The sequence below is a fragment of the Numenius arquata genome, chromosome 1, assembly GCF_964106895.1.
Source record: "Numenius arquata chromosome 1, bNumArq3.hap1.1, whole genome shotgun sequence".
NCBI lineage: Eukaryota > Metazoa > Chordata > Aves > Charadriiformes > Scolopacidae > Numenius > Numenius arquata.
In genome coordinates, this window is record NC_133576.1 from 84,505,802 (window position 1) to 84,525,905 (window position 20,104).

A 20,104-nucleotide genomic window follows, 5' to 3' on the forward strand; every position below is an offset into this window, starting at 1 on the left:
AAAAATGTCATATGTGCTAGAAGACTACAGATTTTAAATCTTCAATCTCAGCAGCGTGAATTCCAAAATCATCAGCTTTAATGATTATTACTTCAGTCTCCTTCTCTCACCCATCCACCTACCATGGCTGGTTTTGCCAGGTGTCCTCTCCCCTCCCGCTGCAGGGACTTGTAAAATTGAAATGGATTGTATCTCTGTAACTTTGAATGAAGCTCTGGTTGTAGCGTGACTGCTAAAAAGGTTAGAAGAGGTAGACTGGCCCTCAGCACATGCTACAGGGAAGCTCCCTTCACCCACCTCAGTGCTCACAAGGCAGACCGGGCTAAAAAACCTGTTTGAATAGAGGTATTTTAAGACACTGGCTGCGTACCAATTACTGCTGAGTCCTATTCATTTCGCAGTACACTCTCTGCTGCTATGTAGGAGTAATCAAAGAAAGCTAAAAGCAAAGCAGAGATAACAATCTATCCTGGTGTGAGTATTAGAAGATGAAAGAGCTTTGTTATTAATGCCCCAACAACAAGCTTTGCATTCCCATCCTTGCACCAGCTGCATGGGAACCACACTAGCAAATAGCAGCACTTTGCACCTTCCAGATTTCCTCACTGATTTTCTGCAAATGAAGACTACCTCCAGGGGTCTGTCTCCCAGGCAAAATCTGTAAGGACGACTGAAGAGAAGCAGAAGCAGAAGCAGCATTACTCTTGTGCAGGTCTTGACAAAAGTCAAAAGGATCTCAGCAGGGTAACCTCTGTCCTTGTACAGAGATGGGAAGACAGAAGCACAAAAAGAGGATTGCAGAGGTGCTGTCAAATTGGCTGGTGTAAACAAGAACTAAAAAGGAAGGCTGGTCTGCAATGCCTTACTTTTTTTTTTTTCTGGAATTCTACAGATTTTAAAGCAGTGTCAACGTCTGTACTTTGTAACCTGCTGTCAGCTTCTCCTCCAAAACTGGCAGCTGGCTGGGAAAGCCTCCACCCTCGGTGTTTTCCAGCTGGCCCCGTGCAGTCTAGTTCTGCAGTTCTTGGACTCCCTTTGTGTACCTTTTCTGGCTGCAGATCACCCCGTAGGCACACACTCTTTCCAGTCTGCCCCATAGCTCTGGACTATTCTTGTTCAAGTAATTGGCCAGAGCCAGACAGTCTTCGCAGTAAATAGCAGTAAATAGTGATTCATTGTGGTTTAGATTCATGAATTTTCAGAGCTTACAGATTAAAATCTTGGAAACAAAGAGCTTGAAGAGAAAGCAACATTTGGCAGCAGGATTCCCTGTGAACCACTTCAAAATCTCTAGCCTATGTTTCAGCTCCAAGATCAAAAAATCCAGGTTTCACAGAGTTGTCCTGCCTTTTGGGGGACTCCTAGGGTCTGGATGCTTCCTCTGTAATTTACCACCCCCAGGGAAGCCCTGGGTTTTGCTCTGGATCTACTGCAAGGTTGGTGCTGGAGCTCGCTGGGAGAAAATCTTTTGGATACTTGGGAGTTAGCCCACTCCTTCCATTCATCTCTGTCCTGACAGGGGCTGCGAGGTCAAAGATGGCTCTCTAGTTTTTTGAATGGCTCTACTGTATAGGACTCAATTCCTTCCCTTACTTGAAACCACGCTAATAAGACCTGTCATGTTTCCAATTAACTCCTACCTCGGCTGAACTGTTTAATTTACTTTCTTCTTTCACCTTTTGGGGGAGGGAGGGGGCAATAATATACAGTATATAACAGATTCCAAAAACATTTGCTGTGTATTGTCATGACATCTCATGACCTCTACTGCATTACCAGCTTCCTCTAGGGACCAAATATGCATTTCAGGCTATCTTGTTTGAGCAGAGGGCAGATCTAGTTATCTAATGTCAAAAAAGAGGCCATGAGCTTGGAACAATGCCTGCTGCAATGGAGAGGCAAACTGTGAGAGTAGAAAACCTCTTATTACCAAGGTTAAACTCTGTATTTTTCTGCATACACAAAAGTCCCCATGCTGGAATCAGCATTTCAATCGGTCCAAACAGTGACCTTTCTGCCTTCTGAGAAATGGAGAGTACTTTGGAATTAAGCCGTTCCTCTGAGAAGAATTCTGGCTGTGGCTCATGGTTACCATTCCCAAATTTGCGCTATTGATCCCAGTGTATATTTCTTTTTTTATTGATGCAACTTTGCCAGGTTTTTTTTTACTTTGTTTTTCTAAATCATAGAGTCATAGACACATAGAATTGTCTAGGTTAGAAGGGACCTTTAAGATCATCTAGTCCAACCATCAACCTAACTGATAAAAAAACATCACTAAATCATGTCACTAAGCACTATGTCAACCCATCTTTTAAATACCTCCAGGGATGGTAAATCATCAAAGTAATATTGTACTCATTGGGCAGAAAAAATTAATGGAGGTGTAGCTCAGCCTAATTGACCACAAATCAATCATAACTCCCTTCAGTTAGCACTTTTCCTAGAATGATTTGCTTGCTACGGGAAAGTTCTTAGGCACAGACACAGTTCTAAACTCAGTATCAGACCCCCATGACTGTCCCTTTAACTACCTGGAGTATTCCTCAGCAGAATCCTCTGTGGCTGGCCATTAGTCTGAAGGAAAAAATCCCCAATGGATTTCTCCCTTCCTGCTCATGGCTGTGTCCATTCACCCCTGGCTGATGGCCCAGTCCTCTCCCCTTTTGACCTCCCAAAAGCACACTCTGCTGCTGCTTGGCCATGGCTCTGGGTGCAGTTAAACCGCTCCTCTCCTGTCAGCCCCTCACCCGGGGCAAGCCGGGGGCCGAGGTTCGCTGCCTTCCCAGGAGGAGAGGCAGCTTATTGTCCCCACCCGAGCCGGGGCGGCTGCCGCCCCCGGCCACTTCCGGCCCTTCCCCGCGGCCGCGCCTGCAGCACCATGGAGAGAGGAGCGCGCCCGCCTGCCGCGGGCGGGCAGGGAACGGGCAGGGAACGGGCAGGGAACGGGCAGGGAGCGGGCAGGGAACGGGCAGGGAGCGGGCAGGGAGTGGGGTTCCGGCAGGCAGCGAGGAGGAGGAGCACAGTCTCTGGCCCCAGCCCTCACTCAGCGTTATGGTTGGAGGAACCCACAGTGATTTGTTGTCGTTTAGACAATTATTCTATCACCCGACGAAACCTTCCCACCTGGGAAGGAGAATCGGGAAAAACCAAGAAAACCTGAGGGCTGAAATATAAACAGATTTAATAGACTAAGGCTAAATAATTAACATTAATACCACTAAAGAACCGGTATTGATCCCGATACCAATATGAAACACACAAGGATTAAACTTCAGCAGGAAGCTGTGTGCTCCCATCAGTGGACAGCACATGTCAGACACTGCAAGCACGATGGTTTCGGAAGGAAGGGAAGGGCTCAAGGGTCTGGCACCAGGGCAAGAAGTTCTCAGGATTGTAGCCATCATAGAAGAGGAGAAACTCCTCAGGAAACCTTCAAATTTATATTGAATGTGACGTTCATGGTATGAAATAATCCTCTTGGCAGCTTGGGTCAAGTGCCCGGGTCCCTGCACCTCGGTAACTCGAAAACACTGAGACCTTGAAACCCACATACCATAGCTGGCTATAAAGTAAATATTTTCACAAATTCAGACACTAGAGTCCTCAAAAAACACAGTTTTGCCTAGCATTAGAAGAAACTTTACTGAAAAATAAAATTACTGAAAGAGAAAGTAGACCTGTGTTGCTCAAACCAGGACACTCAGCCTGGCCTCCATGTAACCCCACTTGTGAGAAGCACAGAGCAGTGGCGTTGGCTTCTGGGGGATTTAGCACCAAGTTCCCTGCTCATAGTCTTCAGGAGAAGCCAGGCCTTGGCTGCCGTGCAGCTATCTGGCTGGCTTGTTGTCAACCGGCAGCAATCAAACAGATAGTGTGTTTTCCCTGGCAGAAAGTTTCTGTCTAGTGAGGGAAACTCTCACGTCAGTCCTTTCCTGCTCTAGGTTGAGCCCTCTGGGAAAGTTGCTAATGTCACCCTGAAGCATGGCTGGAATTGCTTTCCACGGCCAAAAGTACTCAAATAGTGTTAAACTAAGCAAGGCTGCTCTGGGTACAGGTGCTGCAAGAGTAGTTGCCTTGTTTCAGCTTCCTTCCACCCCTTAGCTGCATCACAACTACAGCTTCATGAAATTCCAGCTCTGAATCTGTCTGCCAATATGACCCAGAACGCCCGGGCATTGCCCTTTCCATATTGGCTACCATCAGGATAGCACTACTTGCCCCACCTGGCTCCATCAAAACAGGCACTGGCAGGACTAAGAGATGTCAGCAGAAGATCTGAGGCTCAAACAAGCAAAGGTTCCAAGGAGGCACATTTCTTCTACTTGCCGGTACACCTCCCTGAATGCATGGCATGGAAAACCAGAGAGTGCAGAGGAGTCAAGAAACAGCGCCGTAGGCTAGGCATGCCAAATGCAGAACTAATTGTTTGAAGAGGCCTAGTAGTTGCCCTGACAGACTAGGAAAGTGTCATGGGAAAGGGATGTGGGCACAATTCAGTTTGCTAGTTACACTTCTGGATTTTATGCAAATGAAACAGCTCTCTGTAGCGTCACCAAAAGCAAAATACTTAAGTGTCTAAGCAGTGCTAGACAACTAAAAAGCTGGTTCTTTTCAAATCTGGATAATTCTGAGATTGTAAGGATTCAGGATGATAAATGTGGGAGAAATGAGAAGTGAGGTAACTACTGCCTGTGGAACACTGAGGAGTTAGCAGGAGACAGAGTAGGTGGAAACTCTGATAAAAAGTCAGTATCTTTTTGGGCGACACCGATAAAAAGTCAGTATCTTTTTGAACGACACTGATAAAAAGTCAGTATCTTTTTGGACGACAGCTCTGGCTCCAGTGGAGTCAGGAGCTTCAGTTCCCAGGCTCAGTCTTTGAAGGGTTTTTGTGGGTCTTTCTTACTAATAAGGACTGAGAGTTTAACCAGAGGTTAGTGGGTTTGTTCATAGAATCATAGAACCATAGAATGGTTAGAGTTGGAAGGGACCTTAAAGGTCATCGAGTTCCAGCCCTCCTGCCATGGGCAGGGACACCTCCACTAGACCGGGTTGCTCAAAGCCCTATCCAGCCTGGCCTTGAACACTTCCAGGGATGGGGTGTCCACAACTTCCCTGGGCAACCTGTTCCAGTGCCTCACCACCCTCACAGTAAAGAATTTCCTCCTAATATCTAATCAAAATCTCCCCTCTTCCAATTTAAAACCATTACCCCTTGTCCTGTCACTACACTTCCTGACAAAGAGTCCCTCTCCGGCTCTCCTGTAGGCTCCCTTCAGAGCCTACTGTTGTTAAACAATATTGTCTCTCTGCTAGTTTTAATTTCTGGCATTCGTTGACTGCGTGAGTTTATGCCTGTGTGTAATGGCTCCTTGGTTTTGATCATATAATTTCCATGAGTATATCTGGTGCGCTGATAATCATAATCAAGTTAACTGAAGAGACAAAGTTCCCAGATAATAATTACCTTGAAGCTCGCTGTATTCGTGTCAGATCTGATGAATGACTTGGTTGCACACTTCTCCCAAAGCAGCTGATTTAATAAAAGATATTGCTTCTTCCCACAAACATTGCCTTAAATGACTGTAGCTACAACAATATTACTACTTGTGCTGCAGTAAATACGTTGTACTCCTCCAGGATCTTTAGTCTGAACGTTTCAGTCATTGCAGTGGTGTACACTGTGGCTGTTTGTGTGAATGTACGTGCACATTCGACAACAGCCCAGCTAGCTGGGATACTGATAGCAGTGTGGCCGTGCTAACCCCTCAGAACCTTCCAGAAACATGAACCCCTCAAGATCTGTAGGTGGGCTGGGTTGCAGAAGCTGAGCTCTTATTGCCTTGGTTATGCTCCTATCAGCACAACTAGTCCTTTAGCTGGAAGTCAGTTCTGATATATACCTACATATTGTGAATGATCGCAGGGTAATTCTGCTCAGAGACAGACCTCTGGATTCTGGTTTTTTGTTTACTGTGATTTAAATAGGAAAAAAATAAATCTTTAAACTTCATAGAGCTTATATAGAAGCAAAATCCCCCCCCAAAGTACAGTCAAAAACTTTAATGGTCAAATGCACCTGCTTTGGAGGAGAAGTGACTTATTTACTGCTAATACTTTCTGTGCAGGAACTAAAGATTGATAAGCAGGAACGAAGTAAGGAGCCTGTGTAACAGAGTTATCTTTGGCTATAGGACAAATTACAAATAGATTACAAATAGATAAATTATAAGCATACAGAAGAAAAAGCTATATTGCAGCCCACCCTGGCGTCAGTACACCAATAACGATGTTATATTGAAGCTCTGAGAACAGACATGGCAGTTCATTACTTTAATCTGACCGTTTTATTGTTTTACAATGTAGGACAGTGTGAGAGTGCAAAGCTCTCTCCCTGTTGAACTCTTGTTTTCCTTGGATTACCAGGAGTTTATGTTTAGCAGGTTTTCCAAACAAAACACCTCACTCTTTCCCGGTAGTGTTTATGCTACATGTAACATTACCCTTTGCTGGGGCCTGCACTGGCAGGTTAAAATTAGACTTCCTAAATGTCAGTACAGCAGCTTGCTACTCTCTACAAGAGCGTGCTACTTTAATTTGTTGTGAATTTCTTGTCTATGTTACTCTAAACAGCAAATAAGCAAAATCTTACTCAGATGCTTAAGTATATATTTAAAGGATGTACACGTAATGATGCGTATTTTGTTTATTCAAGTTTCAATCTGCTATTGATCAAAATAATAGTAACCATACAAAGTAGCAAATGGATTACAGTTGATTATCCTGAAAGCAGCTTTTGTACTACTAATAACAGCAATAATGGTGGTTTCTAGTTAATGAGACACTTCACATCGCTTTAAACAAATTTGATCAAATGTGCCTGAGAAGAAGTGGTGGGTTTTTTTCTCTAAATCTTGGCAGTAATAATGCAGAAGTGGTAATTTGCAAAGATATAATATTCGCCTTTAAAGAGTATGTGTGAGTTTTGATGCCTTTTGAAGTAATTTTTGATGAATAGCATTCTTTAAAAGGAGTGAAACTATTCTTACCCATTCACATCCCTCAAAGTACGATTTGTGGTGGTTTGTAGCAGGGCATGATAAAATGTGTACAAAAATGATGCTGAGTTTTATCTCAAAGTCCTCTGTATGTGTAAGAGTTGATCTGTATGTCCTAGCATGCAGTCTGATGTGCTAGGGGCGTGAGAGGCAAGAAAAGGTATGGATCTGTAACATCCCTGCATTTCCACGTTTCCCCGTGTGTGTGAGGTATGTGTATAACCCCGTTTATGTAGTGTGGTAACAGCCATGCAACACCATATTTTATATCTTGTTCAGCCCCTGGCTGTTTATATCTTATCGCTGTGCTTCTTGCTGGTCTCATAAAAGCTTTTGAAGACTGGTTCTGTCTAGCCCGGATTTCTTTTCTGGTTTCCCTAAAAAAGCAGTGTCTTAGCCCATTTTTTCCTACTCTAGGCGGACTCCATCTTGCTTGTGTGCTGCTCACATGGAGGAGAGAGCAGTCCCTCTGCCCCTGCCCTCTTGAGTGTTTATGCACAGTTTCACTGAAAACACTATCTTGCCTACTTTGGCTTAACAACAAATAGAAAACAAACCTCTTCATTTACCGCTTTACACGCAGAGCAAAACAGAAAACACACCAAGTAGGAAACTTTTAGTTAGCCCTTGTCTCTGAGGAAACCTGTTCCTGACACAAGGCAAGACGACACCCGTTTGTTTTTACGCTCTGATAGATGGCATCCAAATCCAAAACTTTCCATTAAAATCAACATTCTGAAACAGCACACCTTTGATCTTTAAAGTTAAAATATTAGCCTGTGATACAGCAAGTATATACATGTGCACTTAATTCCCAGCATACGAATATTTGCATAGTATTCATGGACACGGTTCTTTGCTATCTAATTCCCTTAGATACTAAAAAGAGTACCGATAGCTGTCACAGACCTTGCTATCTTTCTTCCTCTCCCCATCCTGTAAGCGGGACGCTTATTTTTGCATGGAAATTAGAGCTGGAAGTCAGTTTAGTCCATCTCTCTGCTAACAGTGGTTTGTTACTGATAGTGTATTTACTGGAACTCTGTCCAGTATACTTATCGCGTATTACCAACCACAGAGTAGAGCTTACTGTCTTTCTTGGAATACATATCATTCCTACAAAGTTGCTTCTGATATTCCGCCTACAATATCCTTTACTTATATTCATCACAATGCTTTAATCATAATCTCTTGCACAAGCCAAAATAATCTTTTTCTCCTCAGGCTCACATCTTGCAATACACATAGCTCTCCATATGTTCCAGTTAAATTACAGTTACTTACCTTCTACTTTGAAGATAGTAAGGTGAGGTCTGCAGTGAAAAGCACCCAGCGCGTTGCCGGCACAGTTCATCCAAAGACCCTGGAAAACCCAGGTTGCAGTGATAACAGACGATGCTCGACTAGTGACTTTCCACTCATTCGATGCAGTAGCAGCAATAGCAGCTCCCAGCCCACAGAAACAAAATATGAAAGCTATAATCTGTATTCCTAGCATGTTTCTCTGCAACCCAGGGACTTAGTAATGCCACTGCGTGGAGAGAAAAATACTTTAGTCATGTGAGCAAGCAAAAAGGCATAACATAAGCAAATTATACTTGAACAAGTTCAGTAACACTTGCTACAGAAAGTTAATGTAGCTGAAAGAAATTGTCATGCTTGAGTGATTTAAGAAAGGCCTTGGGCATTACAAATGTTCAGAAAGAAAGACAAGGTACAACTTTATGGGCGCTAACTGCTAGTACTTACTTACTAATTCCTAATTGTAAAAATTAATTAAAATGTTTTCATTTTTGTTTTTCAATTAAGGTATTCCAGTTAATGCTTAATTTTTAGTTAATTGGAAACTTACAACCATTGCATCTAGCAAAATAAGTTCAGAGTCCAAACTGTACAGCGCTATTTAACAGATTACCATAACATTTTAGAAGGATCACACGACACTTGAAAAATAAATTCTTAAAAGGCTGTGAAATTAATTCAGCCATAACTAGCCACCATGCAAGCGGCTCTAAAACAGTAGCTTCTTGGAGGCAGTGTCTGTGGATGCATTTGTAGGATAGCAAATCTAGAGCAACAACAGAAACAGCAAGTGGTCCCTGAGCAGGGATGCAGCCGCACTAGTCAGCAGAACCAACCTTCTGTAGCCCCCGTTGAGACTTCTTCTTTGGTCAGTCTCGAAAATTTACTGCTTTTTATGGTACGTCTGCTCTACACAATGAACATAGCGCTGAAACATCTGTCCCACCACTGATGGAGCTCCTGATGAAAAATCCTCAAAGAATATCACTGATTTAATAAAATGTAATCTTTAAAATAGTAGGCATTGACAGCACTACACTGAAATAGCTATTCTATTTCCAGTTCCTAAGTATACTGTTGTGGGACCTACACATGGTTTTGCAAACATATGTGGCCTTCACTATTTTAAGATGTCAGCTTCCGGGTTTATCCATGTCTCTCCTCATTCCCTGGTCCTTTTGACCTCTTCTTTGAAGAAGGACCATACATTTCTTCTCTTTGGTGTTACTGTATGCCATCTGGTGACATGAGATCACCCTGGACGTTGAGCATACACCATCACTTTTGACAATGAGAGCAGTCTTTTTTTTTTCCCTTTAGGTGCTTCTAGTGTTGCTTCTCACTGTTACAGCTGTGATAAACACGTCACTGAACTTCGGCACTGGAGTTTTTCTGTGGACTTTTCAGAGCTCAAGGAGAGGTAATCAAGGATGCTAAAACATCATTGACATTCCATATAAAGAGCAAGAGGAGTTTTGCTGAGACTGTCATGTTGAACCGTCACCTGATGCTTCCACTTCAACCAGCCTTTGGCTCGGTGCTGAGAAGTAGGACCCAAAAGTATAATAATACAGACCAGAGGACTACACTATGAGAAGGAAATTCTTTTTCGAGTAATTAGTAGGCTCACATCCCACATATCAAGGGCAAACAGAAACCTTTTTGTTAACACAGACAGCTTGAGAGACATGGAAAGTGGTTTTACTACAGAGTAACATTATAATACAGCAGGTTGTTTTAATGATGAGGACAATATTACACAGACAGGAAGCAATTTTTCCTTGCTGTCAAATAATGCAGTAACATATTTTCCTTATGCCAAGGGTCAATCTTCATATAATCCTTCATATATCTTTTCACTAAATTTGAAAGGGTATAGAGGAGAATACAGAAATGGGTCCATCTTTGAAGCAGATTCCTGAGAGGTAATATTATTTTATTGCTCTACCTCTGCCATACAAAATGGTGGGGGCTTGGGGTTTTCGTGTTTGTTTGTTTGTCAAAGGCTGTGTTAATTCACACAGGAGACTGAGATGTCATTAGGTATCTTTTTTTTTTTTTTTTTTTTAAAGCCAGCCCAGTGACAGTGATGTGGGCTGAGTACTCAGAGAAGCTCAAAGACTTGTTTTACATCTGACGCTAAATTCAGGTCTTGTTCTGGACTTGCCCTGAGTGTCCTCTTCACAGATCCAGAAAAAAAACTGAGAAGCTCATTTGAGCTGGAAAAGCAAAGGTGACTGGATACAAACACTGCTTTGCTACCCAGGGTCAGCAGGACAGGGTTGCCTGGTTGCTTCTTAGTGACATGGGCCAAAGGCAGTGGTACCTCCTCAGTAAGACCTTCCTCTTTTAAACTGGTGTCATGCTGGGAAGAGAAACAAGAGAAACTGCAATACAAACTCCTAAGTCATTTTCCCTTCTTATTCTTAGATGCTTGTATACAAAGGTCCCATCCAGTATGAGTTCACTCATGAATGTCGTGCTCATGGGACACTGCAAGCCACTTCAGTGGAAAGTGCCTGTAGGCACCACTTGAACTGTAGGGTACATTTTTAGGGCTTAAGGAGCACTTAGTGGTTTCTCGGCCTTTATCCTGGTTCTTGTCTAGTGCATGACTGTGGAATTCATGGTTACAAGCACTTCACCCTGCATTGTTTCTAGGCAGTTAAGTGTGTGAGTGATGAATAAATTAAACAGATACTTAAGTGATAAGAAAGAAGTAAGCAGTCCTGTTTACAACCCTCATTTCTTCTATAAACTGTCAGGAAGTAAGTTAATCAGTCATTTAAGAAGTTCAAGGCAAAGTTGAAAGTTAACCTGTTAACGACGTTTTCCATTATATCAAAACTTCTTTTCTCTGTTACTGAACAGACAAAAGTTGGAAAACATCTGGGAGTGTTTAAATACAAAGTTGGAAAAGGGAAAACATTGCTACAAGTCTTTGTTGAACCATTTTCTCAAAACTCTCTATATACACTATATATATATATACACATGATCATATATATGATCATGTGACATATTGCTGGCTCTGCTTAGCTGAACACTGTGCCAGTGACACGTAATATATCTATTACTGCTGATATTGTCTTTTCAAAGCAGTCCAATGCCAGTTTTCAAACCCAGCTGACACCTTTGCAGCAGGGCAGGAACATTTATACAGGTAAGCCATGGTTTCTACTTCAGCCGATGTCAATTGTCGTAACCTACGAGCTGGAGGAGTTCTCGAGGCTGGTATCTTGGCTGACACAGATCTGACTGCTGACAACATGCTTCCCTCATGAAGGCATACACACTTAGCTAAACTGAATTAATTGTGGGGAAAGCTATGGTAAAATAAAAAAAAAAGAACTTAGTGCAAATCAAGCCAGATGTTATCCGGATAAGCAAAAGGAGGTAGCTAAGGTAACATGGAGACAATGTGCCAGATAAATAAATAGTAATGCCAAAGATATCCCTCTGCAGACTGGGTGGAGAATGCAAATTGATCCTGAGCACTGCGGAGGAAGTTATGAAAGGCCTAAACAACTATGAAGAAGTTGGACAAGCAGTAAGACTAGAAAGTACAGAGACCGAATAAGTGACTCAAGACTTCTGGAGAAGTTGAAAAAGTAAAAACATTGTGTAAAGTGGTGAAGAAATCAAAAGCCTGGAGACATCACTACTCAACACAGGCAAGGGCTAAGCTGTATAACAACATGGCTGGGCCAATAACAGAAACACAAAATGGATTCCTGAGAACTGTCAGTGAACTATGAGATGGTGTTGAAAGTAGAAAGGCTGCATTCCAGTTGAGTGCCAAATCCTGCTGTCTCTTCCAGGTGCACGCACCCTAGAAACTCTGGGTAAACAGGGTAGCAGCCAACGGCTGAAGGGGCACTGCCTGGAATTTCAAGGAGCGATGAAATCACTGGAAATGGGAAAGTTGAGGGAAAAGACAAATTCACAGTTTGCTACAGCAAAAGGACATCATGAGGCTATAGTGATATCAAGCAGTTGAGGTTTGAGATGTTTGCTGCATGCCTTTTACTCACGAAGTGCTCGGTGACATAGAGAAGGCAATCTCAGAGTCTTGTACTCATTCCAAATTTGGTGGTTTTTATTGAGCACTGCAGTCACAGTACAATAATATGATTATAATATTAGTGTTACATACTACAGTATAATCCTATTATTAATAGTACAGTTGTAATACTGCGGTAGAACAGAAAGAGAAATTTCATATCCACATCACTAGGAGAATGGCTTTCAGAATGTATGGATGCAGCAGGTAACCCAGTTCAGGATTTACATTAACTTCATACAAGCTAGGTATATGTGTGTTTAAGAATATACATGAATATTTATATACAAATACGTATGTGTTTAATATCTATATAGATACAAGCTATGCTTTATTACATTTTAAAGCATTTTATGTTAGTTGTTTAATGGGCAAACTACTTACTCGTGTACATTATTTACATGAGCACTTTTTGAATATTTGCCTAAGAATAGGTGGGATTTTGAACAACTGGTTCAAATCAGTGTTTGGTGGGAGAATAAAAATGCACAGGATTAATCTGTTTTTTTGAATCATGTTCCTTAACTGGACATTAAGGATAAGAGATGGATTTGAAAATGTTACGTTTGGATGATTTGCATTAGACTCCTTAGTTCATGCTGTTGACACTGGACACTAGCAAACATACTTGGATTAAAGACATTTGTTATCATTAAACATATTGTTATTGTTGGCACACTCTGCCTGGACTTGCAGTTAAGTGGCAGAAAGCCAAAATGGTTGCATCCACATACAACTACAAAATGCAAACCACAGAAACGCAGGGAAGTTGAAATGGTAGGACAAGTCACATGTTTTATCAGTGCTGAAAGCCAGGGTGAAATTCAAGGTCATTGTGCTTCGCTGAGAACTTCTGAACAGAGGTTGATAAGGTAATGGGCTCAATGAAGACATCATGTTTTTTATAGAGCAAACTCATCAAACACAGCCACTGTTAGAATTAGCCTGTACTACAGTATACTGATAGCCTTACTGGAAGCAGTACTATTAGTCACGAACACGCACCAGGGTACCGTGGGCAGAAGAGTTCAATGCTTTGAAAGATGGCAGACACAAAGTGAAATGATTGCAACACAGATGAAGAAGGAAGGAGGCTGGGAAACAGGGAAGGAGGGTATAGGTGCTACAGATAAACACTGAAGAAAAACATCACAATGCTGAAGAAAAGAAATACTCTGGCATCCAAGGGAACTCAACCTCAAGAAAACCTATATACGGGCTCTGAGTGCATCCTCCCCTCCTGGAGGTTTGGCTGCTGGGGCACAGCGCAGCTGAGGGTGGCCCCCTTCCCACTGGAGATGTGGGGAGAAGCTCCCAGCCAGCATGGTGCTGCGGGGAAGCCATGGCAAGTGTCCCTCTCTGCCCTGTGGGATCTGCTTTTAAGTTGAGGCTCCGGAGCTTTACCCTTGATGGAGCTACAGCGCCCGCTGCCTGGCAGCCTGGATTGTGCTGGGCCATGGGCTGCTGATCCGGAGCTGGACCCTGTCCCTGACCTGCGGACTTGACTTCCCAGCTTGGCCTTGGACCTGCCCAGTGATCACTGGATTGTGTCTGACCCTGGTCACTGTCACCACGGACTGCCACTCCGTGGCTGGGGCAGTGAGGCTGGGCCCTGCTCCACCATGGCGATGCCCCACTACCCCACAGCCAGTTCGGGCCACCATAAGCCCTGCACTGAGCACCATGTGGGCTGGCCCCTGCTGATCCTCCCTGGCTGAGAGCTGCAGCCCTGCCCCGAGGCTCCCCACAGTGCCCACTCTCAACAGCCCTGAGTCCTCTGTGACCCCTGGGCTCAGCCCTGTGTCTCGACATCCTCAGTGGCACCTGAACCCCTCCACCCAGCCCTGAAGCTCTGCTGGGGCAATCCCAACTCTCCCATGCCCCCAGAGCTCTTCATGGATGGCTTGACTCCCTTGCCCACCCTGCCTGCCCTGCACCCTGTAGTGACTCGCCAGTAATATCAGCCCAGGCCCACCAGCTGCTGGGGATGGATCTATCACCTACCCCACCTTGAGCCAGGGAGCCGCGTGGACCCTGGAAATAGCTCCATGGGGACTCCTGACCCAGCCTGGGAGACATCAGACATTGCCCAGGTCCTCCCCATGGCCAGGGTGCATCATGCTGGGATGTTTTGGAGCTGGGACTGTTTAGTATGAGGAAGAGGAGGCTGAGGGGAGACCTCATCACTCTCTACAACTACTTGAAAGGACACTGTAGAGAGGTTGGTGCTGGTCTCTTCGCACAGGTAACTAATGACAGAACGAGAGGGAATGGCTTCAAGCTCCAACAGGGTAGGTTTAGACTGAACATTAGGAAAGAATTTTTCACAGAAAGAGTGGTCGGGCATTGGAATAGGCTGCCCAGGGAGGTGGTTGAGTCACCATCCCTGGATGTGTTTAAGAGACGTTTAGATGTGGTGTTGGGGGATATGATATAGAGGAGAACTTTGTAGTGTAGGGTAGATGGTTGGACTCGATGATCCCAAGGGTCTCTTCCAACCTGGACGATTCTATGATTCTATGCCCAGCATCTCTGACCCCAGGGATGTGCGAGGTGTGAGGACACCCCTTGTTGAGGACAGGGAGCCGTGGCCATGGCCCACCCCATCCCGTGGAAGCTGCTTTGAAGCCAAGACTTCGGTGCTGGATCCCCAGCAGATCCATGGACTTCGGTACCATTGGCCCCAGGCCCCGCTGATCCTGACCCAGAATCCCACCCATGGGCCAATGCCTGGACCCGGCCTCAGCCCATCCCCACCCCCAGGGAGGTGCTTGATGCCTGGGGCTGCCCCAGCGCTCCCTGGCTGCCCTGCTCCTGACTGGGGTGGTGGGATAGGCCATGGCTGCCAGATCCTGACCCAATGCCCCCAAGGGGCCATGCCCTGAGAAGCCATTATCCAAATGTCTGGGCATTAACGGCAAAAAAAGTGGTAGAATTGAGGAATCAGAAATCCTGTCTATGCATAGTTCACATTATCTGATTGTGTTATTAGTTTTGAATGAATATTTTTTAAAGTACATGCAAATAACCCTTCCTGAGTACTGTGCCATGATACTGAGCACAGTCACAGAGAGAAAAAAAGCTTAACATGAAGAATATATCTGAAATAATACTGTAAATTTTGAAGATAAGGTCCAACTGCGACAAAGTAATCAAAACTGCACAAAACTTTTTGACATAAAGTAACAGTGTTATGGAAATAATGAGCTACTGAATGACTTTCCCAATACTGTTTTGCAGATCAGATGAGGTTTTTGTGCCTTCACAATATTCCACCTGATAATACAGCTCTTTAAAATTGCAACACATAATCAGATTGCAAAACTCTCTCCACATCTCTTTAGCCTATCGTCTCATAAGGAGCGTGGCAAACACATCTCTTTGCCTCTACCAGCCTGCCGTGGTACCAGCCCTCAGGGATGCTAGCGCTTCTCATGGGATTTAGGCAAGAAGGGAAAAAGTGTTGTTGCCTTCCTGCAGCATTCACCTCCCCACATCCTTCAAGAGGGTGCCTCCATCCAGTTCACTCCCCATTCTGGTGTGGTGGGGAAGAAAACCCTCCTCTGAACTACTACATTTGTTGGGCATCTGCCAGTGTGTAGCTCTAATGACTTTTGCTATGCTGCTAATCATTCTTTCCCCAAAGGCAGTAGAAACGTGTCTGCTCACAAGCACAGATATGTACTCCTTTTGTCTTACATAACTGAGATACTGAACACGATATGCAAGTTCCTTAGAGAAACACCAACTTTTCTTGCTCACATAAGCCCTGTAGTACCACCTTGTCCACTGACAAAGGCTAGGTCATTTCCCCTAAAGCTGATGCACGAAACATAAAACAATGCCTACACACGCAGGCATCAATTCCTGTGACCTGCTTGTATGATTCTGAAAGCAGAATGTGGTAGAATTTAGCACTTCTATGTCACTGAGAAATCATATTCAATAGGGTCATTAACATGTTTGTCATCACCACTGACATCCCAAATTCATGACATGCCAGACACATCTCTTCATCGCTTTAACCAAGGTCTGATACCAGGATTTGAGTAAGTTCTTCTTGCAAAACAGCCCATTATTGCTTCTGGGAGCAGCCCAAAGCTCTCCATTCTTGCTTCAGCCATGCTTGCCTCAGACCATTTCCTCTAGAGCAGGAAAGGATTCTTTGGGTTATATATTCTACTTTTCCTTCTTGAATCTTAGCAGTACTGCTTAACCTGCTGGAAAGCCCAAACCTAGTGTTTCCCACAACACATACAAATTAGCTTTCGGGTCTGGCTGATCTCCAGTCCTCCCTTCAAAGGGAAGCCTATTGCAATGTTCAAGAATTCTTTCACCTCTTCAGTTTCAGGTAGTAATGCATTAGACCAATGCATGACTGAGGGCAGCTGACACTGCCCAGAGCCCAGGTTTGTAAAACTGAAGAAAGCTGGTATTGTTCAAATAGCCTTTCTGAATGTCTCAGCTCACTGAGCCAACACCATCAAGCTTGCCAGGAGTAGTGAGGTGACTACGTAGATCTTTCTCAAAACTCCAAATGGACCAGGTGGAGAGCATATGTGAGGAGCTAGAGGTGTGGCATGACTCTTTGTTTGTTAGCGTGTTCCTAGCTTTCCACCCAACTGGACTTAGGCCCAGCAGCTACTGCTCTTTTCTTAAATACAGCTTCGCTGCTAATTAAAAGCATACCCAGGCAGTCCATTACCTGTGACTGATACACCCAACTGAGAGCTACTAACCATATTAACGCCTTCCAAAATTGTCAGGAGCTGGAAAAGCATGATCACAGCCCCCCAAGGGCTAAGCCCAGCTTCACCTGTCTTGTAAAAACCAGCAGATGAATGCAGCACCGAGAGTAGCCAGGAAGCTGTTCAGTGGGACCTTGGCCCTACCCATCTCTCTGTTCTTAGTGGTGCAAGCACTGAGCAGGAGGAGAATTGCAATGCTGCATCTTGCTCGTCACTCACTGCCTCATACAGATTACAGGCTCTTGATATTGCAGTACCCTAAGGCAAGAAGGAACCCTTAAAATCTTTCCATCTTTCTGTATGTGATAACATGGATTAGATGTCAACAATTTCCCCCTTTCACTGAGGCTAGTCGGACTAAAATCTACCTTTGGGAAAGGCATTCATTTCCGATTTAATGGATGAAGGTGTTGACAGGAATGTGTTGCTGAGCAGTTTGTTCCAAGGGCAGTTTGTTCAATATCTTAAATGTTTCTTCATCATACAGTATCTTTTCTCTTGCTTTACTAAACAGCCTTTTAATATTGGCTACTCTGGACTTGGACCAGGTTGGACCAGGTGATCTTTTGAGGTCCCTTCCAACCCGGGATGTTCTATGAAATAATGTTATACTGGAGTCAGTGTACAATTGACCCTCAGTTATGATTTTCATAAACTAAACACACTAAACTCTTTCAGTATCTTGCACTAAGTATTTTCTTGAGCATTTGGGGGGCTTTTTTCTGCATCGTTTCAATTTTTTCAACATTCTTGTCAAATTTTGTGCATCAAAATGGAAAGTTACAGTCTGGTATTACCTGTTCCAGTGCCAACTCTATTTTTTATCCACAATAATCTGATTAACTTTATTTTCCACAGTACTGCATTGGAAACTCACATTCAGCTATGACCCTTGAGCACTTTCTAAAAGTGTTATTTCCCAGCACTGGAAATAGGGTAATCTCCAACTGCTGTTATACAAATTGCTCTGTTAAAAGGAAATAATATTTGATGCCACCTGTGTCAAAGAAAGGCTTGTTCATTTACTGTCCTAAATGAAAGACAGTAATAAAATAAAATGCCTTCTCCCATCTGGTCTTTGGCTGTGGGCTGAGAGAATTCTCCTTTTCCTCTCCCTTTCCACACCTCCTCCCTCCTGAAAGACAAGCTGATGGCAAGAACAGAAACAGAGTCAGAGGAGAGGAGAGGGAAGGGAAGAGAAAAGGAGAGGAAGATAGTGTAAGGGATGGGAGGACTCTGCAATCAGTCACATTAACTGGCTAATGTTGATCCACCCCTAAATATGGATGTGAATTACCTTGCTCAGTGGGATAATATCTAAGGCTGAAGCCCATGCTTAACGCATAGTGGAAATAGCACCTTCTCTCTTATGTTACAAAAGCCTACTGCCTGCATTTATTGCTCCTGGATGTCCTGAAGCAACCCTTGATCCTTGCCCTGGGTGACCAAGATGATCAGCAGTACAGTTTTGAGTCTGATGGAGCAGCGTCACGGGGAAGAGCTTTGAAAACGTTCATACTGTCTGGGTCAACGTCACTTCCTTGTCTCAATCATCTATCATCTTTCACCTTGCATGCATGATTTGGCTTTTTGTCTTTCTTTAATATTGAGTTCTTTACTCCCAGCCAAAAGACAATTCAGTCTGGAAGATTTTTCATTTTTGAGGAAGGACTCTAAAAGAGTCTTTAAAAGACACTGTGTACAGATGTAAGCCAATTTAAGACTGTTGACATGACTGTAGTGAGCACAGAACAAAAAATACTTTTTCACTTGGGCTGGCAACTGCAATCTTTCTGAAAACTCGGTATCTCCCTGGCACTGTCAAACTTGTCAGCTATCATCTGCTTTTCAGAATTGGCCAAATTCCAAAAAGCAAATGGTTCTCAGAGGTTTGGAAGGGACTAAGTGGAAACACCTTTTGCAGCAGGTATTTTACAGCTCTCTGAGTGATGTCCAAAAGCCTCTATCATGTTACACATGCATTCCAAATGTTCCAGTCTTTCTTCCCTGTGCCTTTCAACACATTTGCAGTGGGCTCAGAAAGTAGAGGACTTTGTTTTAGACAACTGTAATCAGATGTCAGTACAATATCTTGTTTCCTATCAATAGCATGTACAGTTCAGCAGTGGTGAAAAAAACACTTTTTGCAAAAAAAAACCCTAAACCAAACCCTGTTTGATTTATCATTCTGTCCTGGTATTCATTATTGTTTCAATGCAATACAATTCATCATACTAATTCTTACAAGAAAATGCATTTCTTGAGAGGCATATACCCATTGCCTGTCTCCTGGTTTATGATTTGTAGTCTTTTTAAATCATTGGTCTATTTGGGATTTGATGGAAGCAAGGGTTGTATGTTTACTGAAAAGGGCAATTGTGAGAGAAAAATAACTACTGAATTGCCACCTCCTCAGCTCTGGAAACTTACAAAATCTCATTCAGAGAAGAGAGACAAAACACATTTTAAAGTGTAGAATTCTTTGTCTACCCACTACGCTCATCTGCATTACACATATACTTCACAGATGTCCATCCGAAGTCCAGCTCCAAGAGCAGAGCCTCATTCAGCCGTAGTTCCATTGAGGTCAGTGGAACTGGCCTTGGTGTTAACACCTTCCACAAAGCTGATGTTACTTATCTGCTTTATTTTCCTTTTGTATTTTCTACCCACTTCAGGTGGTTGCATACTAACACTGCTTCTTGAATACACGTAAACAGATAATGTTTTGAAAGTTGTGCATACAAAATATATCTTTTATCTTCTTTAAATGAAAGCATGGAATCTGCATCTTTGCCATTGAGTACTTTCCTCTGATAAAACTAAGATAAGGATGTGACTACACATACAAACAGTGAAACAGAAATTAAGAGTAAGATACTCATTTGAGGGGATATATACCAGTCTAGAAAAAGAAAACACTAAGGCAG

The 20,104-nt window shown here is 43.4% G+C and overlaps 1 protein-coding gene across 1 annotated transcript in view; it reads right to left on the reverse strand.

The window, feature by feature from the left end:
- CLDN10 (claudin 10) overlaps positions 1-8,415 on the reverse strand; it is a 62,575-nt gene extending 54,160 nt beyond the window's left edge. Inside the window, exon 1 of the mRNA XM_074155177.1 lies at positions 8,346-8,415. Within this exon, the coding sequence (XP_074011278.1) occupies positions 8,346-8,415 (70 nt within the window). The remainder of the gene's footprint in view (positions 1-8,345) is intronic.
- Positions 8,416-20,104: the final 11,689 nt, after the last annotated feature.